Raw genomic sequence first — 6,410 nt, forward strand, 5'->3', positions numbered from 1 at the left:
GTGCCTTCCTGGAGCTGCTCATCCCCGAGGGGCGCCTCCGCCTGCGCTTCACCATCTCGTGCGCCGAGCCGGCCACGCTGCACCTGGACACCCCCGTGGCCGACGACCGCTGGCACATGGTGCTGCTGACCCGCAACGCGCGGGAGACCATGCTGGTGGTGGACGGCGAGGCCCGCGTGGCCGAGGTCAAGTCCAAGCGGCGCGACATGGCCGTGGAGAGCGACCTCTTCGTGGGCGGCGTGCCCCCGGACGTGCGCCTCTCGGCCCTCACCCTCAGCACCGTCAAGTACGAGGCGCCCTTCAAGGGGCTGGTGGCCAACCTCAAGGTGGGCGACACGCCACCCGCCCTCCTGGGCAGCCAGGGTGTGCGCAGCGACGCCGAGCTCCTCTGCGCCCGCCAGAACCCCTGCGCCCACGGCGGGCTCTGCACCGTGCTGGACGGCGAGGCCCACTGCGACTGCAGCATGACCGGCTTCCAGGGCAAGTTCTGCAGTGAAGGTGAGGCTGTGCCCGCGGCCGTGCCTGGGCACCGTGGGGGGGCATGAGTGGCCCTTGGGGGGTCCTGGAGAGGCCCTTCGGGGGGGGGTAGGGGTCCTGGGTTGTCCAGTTGGATGATGAGTGAGGCTGGGGGTGGTCGGGGGGGGGTCTTGGAGTGGCCCTTCAGAGGAGGGTTTGGGATCCTGGGTTGACCTGTAGGGGGCAATGGGGGGCTGGGTTGAGCTGGGGAGGGCCTGGGGCAGTTTTTTTGGGGGTAGTGGGATCATGGTGGGTGCGGGTGGCCCTTTGGGGGAGCTGGAGAGGCCTTTTTGGGGGCCCTGGGATGGCCTGCAGGGAGGGGCCTAGGCCTGGGGCGGGGGTGATCTGTAGGGGTCCTGAGGCAGGTAGTGGGGTGCTGGGGGTCATGGGGGGCATGGGTTGCCCTTGGGGGGCCTAGAGAGGTCCTTTGGGGAGGGGTTAGTGGTCCTGGAGTGTGACCTGTGGGAGGAGATGGGGAGGGCTGGGGTGAGCTGGGGCAGCCTTGTAGGGGGGCAGTGGGATGATGGGGGGCACAGGTGGCTCTTTGAGGGTCCTGGGGACCCCTTTGGGGCACCCTGAGATGGCCTGCAGGGAGAGGCCAGGGGTCCTGAAGTGAGCTACGGGGCACATGGGAGGGCCCTGGGGCAGGGGTGATCTGTGGGGGTCCTGAGGCAGGTAGTGCGGTGCTGGGGCCTGTGGGGGTCACAGCTAGCCCTCGGGTCCTGGAGCAGCCCTTCGCAGATGCTGGGTCAGCCCTCAGCAGCTTCAGGGGCTCAAGGGCTGTGGTTTCTCCATGCCAGGCATGGTGGGGGGGGCAGTCTCTGTGTGCCAGGGGGCTCTTGTGGGCACCCGAGGGGTCCCCCTGTATCCAGCGCTGGTTTTGGGGGGGGTCTCTGGCCAAGCAGAAGTGAGGCTGGGAGGTCTCTGTCTGCTGGGCCGGGTGTGCGGCTGAGAGCTTGGGAGCTGTTGAGGGGCACTTGGGGGTGTTGCAGCTGGCTGCGGCATGGCGGTGCCAGGGCTGCCGCACCCATGCCTGGCCTCGCGGTGGGTCTATGGCTGGAGCCGGCTCATGGGCCCCTGGGGATCCTAGGGGGCACCTGAGGTCATGCTGGGCTGGCAGCTGAGGGTCCGTGTGTGCCAGGGCATGGGGGGGAGGCAGGTCCTGCCTGGCATCCAGTACACAGGCAGCCAGTGGTGTGTGCCAGCTGGAGCTGGTGCACGGATGCCTGCGGGTGTGGGTCGGAGAGGGCACGGATGGCTGGGGGGGTCCAGGAGTGGGGACGCCTGGGTTCTCTCCTGGTTTCGGATGGGGTCTGATGTGTGGGAGCTGGGAGCCTGGACGCCTGGGTTCTCTCCGTTATACCCCACTCCCCTCCCAGAGCTGGTTAGGGCCCGAGGAGCCCTGGGTTCCCTCGCCAGGCCCCAGTGTGACCTTGCGGTGTCCTCCATCCCCACATGTGTCGAGCGTTTCTGGTGCTGAGCGTGTCAACACACCATGTGCGTGTCAACACTCCCCTCCCACCACACCGTGTTGCGTGTTCATGACCCCCATTGGCTCAGCGTCTTGGGCTCCTTCCAGCTCCATGCGTGGGTGCGTGTGCATTTGTGTGTTTGTGTGTGTATAAGCACCTGGGCAGACAGGCAGTGACACGCGCACAGGCAGCCCGCCTACACGCTCGCCTGTGACAGACAACACCCCCACATGCGGAGATAGACAACACACGGGCATCCTCGCACACAACACTCGGGGGTGGGGGGAGAGGAAACCCATAACACGCATCTGTGCATCTGTGTGGCATGCCCACTGTCCTGTGGAGACACCAGCATGTGCCGTGCAACACGTCTTGGCCCCTGCAGACACACACCAGGTAGATGATGGCCTGACCAGCTCTCACATGCTCCCTGACTCACTTAAGACAGTCGTGTGCGTGTTCCCACCCGCACGCGCCTGTGAGCTACAGCCTGGCTGTGCATGCTTGAACCCCTGCAGCCCAGGCAGTCCGCTCTGTCACACAACCCTCACGCATCCTCTTGAGAGCCAGAGAGCGGACACTTGCACACCCAGTGCCCCGCGTGTTCACAGGTGGGTCCCGGCAGGGCACAGTCACACGTGATAGCCATGAGCGGACACCCGGCATGCCTGTTGCACAGGCATGAAGTGCAGGTGTGCACGCATACACTGAAACACATGCATACACATACACACCACCCCCAGTCCCATGTGACACCCGTGTGCTCCAATACAGATGTGCACGTGCATGATGGCTACATATGCTCACCTCCACAGGCTAATGCACAAACACCAGGCCTGCAGGTAGGTGTGCAACATGCACATGCACGCACCCCCACATGCAGCATGTGCCGTACTCAGAGGTGTTGACTTTGCCCTGAGACATACGTGCACACACACATGCATGCACACGCGCGCGCACCCCCCCCCCCCCCCCCCCCCCCCCGCCGGCCCACACCCTCCAGGATACCTCTCTTCCCTAAAGCCACAGTCACCGAGTCATTCTCTCTCTCTCTCTCTCTCACACACACACACACACAGACACACACACACACACACACACACTACCCAGGCTGGTGCGCTGCACACCTGGCCCCTTGCACAACACCCTGGCAGTCTGGCACAGACACAGGAACACATGCGTGCGCATGCACACACACACACACACACACACACACGGTGCAGTCAGCACACCCGAGGTCCAGTGGTCCGTGCTGACCCTGCCCATCTAGGCTGTTGTCGGGCCTGGTTGCCATGAGGACGCTGGTGACAACTCCCAGCTGCTCAGTGACTGCCTATTCGCCACGGAGGCAGCTGGGCCAGGAGGATCCTCATTGGCTGTCGCCCATGGCCAGTTGCCAGGGATACGGATGCCCTGGCTGACTCCTCGGCTGCTGTTGTCTGGGCCCGGTTGCCATGGCAACAGCTGGGCTGGCTGACTCTAGGGCGATTGTCCGTCATTGCTGAGGAGACTGGGCAGGCCGTGCTGCCAGTGGCTGTTGCCGAGGCCCGTTGCTATGGTCAAGACCATGGCAATTGTCTCCTCAGCACCCCAGGCTGGTTGCCACGGAGACCACTGGTCCGCCTGACTCTTCAGTGGCTGTTGCTGGGGCCGGCGATTGGGCTATTTCCTGATACTGTGTGTGTGCATGCATGTGTGTGCATGTACACACACGTGTGCTGAGTACAGTGGTGTGGGGGCTGTTGCTGAGTGCAAGGAGGGGAGGAGGTTGTGTGGGTGATGGGCTGCGTTGTGTGCAGGAAGACAGTGGGTGAGTGGGGTGTTGCGTTGCCTGGGTGACACGTGAGGGGCTGCCCATCTGCACCGCAAAGCACGTGGGGTGCGGCATGGGGGCAGATAGGGTGTCACGCAGGGCTGTTCAGGTGTAGCCACACAGGTATTGCATGTCGGGGCAGGCCAATGGTGTGCATGAACACAAGAGCCTGGGACCCAGGGGTGTGCACAGCAGAGATGTGTGTTGTTGTGACAGGGGAAGGGCAATGGTGTGTGTAGGAACACAAAAAGCGTGGGGTTGGGGGGTCCAAGTGGAGGATCACGGTGTGCAGCTGTGTGTAGATGTTGGCATGCATGTGTTTTGCTCTGTGTGCATGTATTCAGGTGGTGTAGGGTGCCCTGTGGTTGCTCCTGTGTGTGTTGTGGGGTGCGTGCATATATGTGTGTATGTGTGTGTGTTCAGGTGGTGTAGGATGCTCCACGGTTATGTGTGTGTGTGTGTGTGTGTGTGTGTGTGTGTGTGTGTTCAGCTGGTGTGGGGCACCCCATGGTTGGGTGTGTCTATGTATACATGTTCAGGTGATTTAGGATGCCCTGTGGTTGTTCCTATATGTGTGTGTGTGTACGCATGCACGCGTGTGCATGCACACATGAATGTTCAGGTGGTGTAGGGTGCTCCGTGGTTATATTTAGGTGGTGTGGGGTACCCTGTGATTGTTCTTGTGTGCACGCATGTGTATGTTCAGGTAGTGTAGGATGCTCCTTGGTTGTTCCTGTGGACACCCATGCACACACACATACACATGCTCCATGGTTGTGTGTGTTCAGGTGCTGGTTTTCACCACATGGTTGTTTCTGTGTGAGTGTTCAGGTGGTGGAGGATGCTCCATGGTTGTTCCTGTGCACGTACATGTATGTATGTGTGTGCACGTGCACATGTGTGCAAGTTGTATAGAATGCTCCATGGTTGTGTGTGTGTGTTCAGGTGGTGTGGTACTCTGTGGTTGTGTGTGTGCATGCAGATGCTGTAGGACAGCCTGTAGTTGTTCCTCTGTGTCTGTGTTCAGGTGGTGTGGGGCACCCTGTGGTTGTTCCTGTGTATATGTGTGTGTGTGTGTGTGTGCACATTCTTGTGGTGCAGGGTGCTCTATGGTTGACCGTGTGTGTGTATTCAAGTGGTGTGGGGTGCCCTGTGATCATTCCTGTGCGCGTGTTCAGATGGTGTAGGATGTTCCATGATTGTGTGTGTGTTCAGGCGGTATGGGGCGCACCCCATGGTTGTGTGTGTGTATGCAAGTTCAGGTGATTTAGGATGCCCTGTGGTTCCCCTGTGTATGTGTGTGCGCGCGCGTGCACACATGTACATTCAGGTGATGTGGGGTGACCCATGGTTCTTGTGCATGTTCAGGTGGCATAGGATGCTCCACGGTTGTTCCTATGGACATGCATGAACATGTGTGTGGGTGCACACGTGTGTGCGTGCGTACGTGTTTGTGCAGGTGGAATTGGATGCTCCATGATTGTGTGTATGTGTGTGTGTTCAGGTGGTGTGGGGCACCCCATGGTTTCCTGCCAACGCAGGGGGTCGGACTCGATGATCTATTGAGGTCCCTTCCGACCCTAGCATCTATGAATCTATGGTTATGTCTGTATGCATACTCAGGTGATTTAGGATGCCCTATAGTAGTTCCTGCGCGTGTGTTTGCACGCGCACATGGGCACGTTCAAGTGACGTAGGGTGCTCCATGGTTGTGTGTGCATGTGTATTCAGGTGGTGTGGGGAATCCTGTGGTTGTTCCTGTGTGCACATGTGTGCGCTAACATGAGCAGGATGGGAGGGTACTGCGCTCCATGCACACATGCGTGTGCCAGGGCACAGGCTGTCTTGCCGTCCTGTGTGGTGCTGCACATGTTGCACGTGTACCAGGGAAAGCATGGCTTGCACACGCGTGGCCCTGTCTCAGGCTACAGGGGGGGAGGGGGTGCCGGGAGAGGCGGGTGTCGGCTCCTGTCCTCGCACGTGTTTTGCACGCGTGTGTGACTGCTGCGTGAGGCTGTGGTGGGCATCTGGGCAGCCAAGGTGTGGGGTGGCGCTTGGTGTGGCTATGACCCCCCTCCTCCAAGTGACATGGGCTCCCCCTTTCGCAGCCTCAGTTTCCCCTCCATCTTTTGGGGCCCCCTGGCTGCCTGCCCCCCTTCTTTGGCACATGTGGTGGGGGGTGGCGGTCCTCAGTCCCTCTGGACAAGGTCGGGCCAAGGTCATGGGGAGGGAGGGACCCCCCTCCCCCAAGCCCCCACTCCCTTCTAGGAGCTGGGAAGGAGCCCAGGCCTCTGGGCTCCCCCCCTGCCTTTCGCCCCCCAGCTCCCACTCCCCTCCCAGGCCTGGAGAGGCCCCAGGTGTCTGGGCAGGGGCAGAACCCGAGCTCTGGGGCATGTGTGTGTAGGTGAAGGAGGGGAGGGGGCTCTGGAGTGTAGTGGTGCAGGTTGGGAGTGAGGGGCACCGCTGGGCGAGGGGGGAGACGGGGGGTGCTGGGAGGCGGGGTGCAGCCGTCTGTCTGTTCCCCCCATCGCTAACGCTGCCCCTTTCTCTGTCTCTCTCTCTCTCTGTCTCTCTGTCCGTGTGTCTGTCCGGCCGTGTCCGTGGGGGCC

General features: G+C 61.4%; 1 protein-coding gene across 1 annotated transcript in view; it reads left to right on the forward strand.

Moving 5' to 3' along the window:
* NRXN2 (neurexin 2) overlaps positions 1-6,410 on the forward strand; it is an 89,064-nt gene that overhangs the window by 1,041 nt on the left and 81,613 nt on the right. The window contains exon 3 of the mRNA XM_025214933.1: positions 3-498. Coding sequence (XP_025070718.1) covers positions 3-498 — 496 coding nt within the window. The remainder of the gene's footprint in view (positions 1-2; positions 499-6,410) is intronic.

Source organism: Alligator sinensis, unplaced genomic scaffold (assembly GCF_000455745.1).
Source record: "Alligator sinensis unplaced genomic scaffold, ASM45574v1 scaffold1302_1, whole genome shotgun sequence".
NCBI classification, from domain to species: Eukaryota; Metazoa; Chordata; order Crocodylia; family Alligatoridae; genus Alligator; species Alligator sinensis.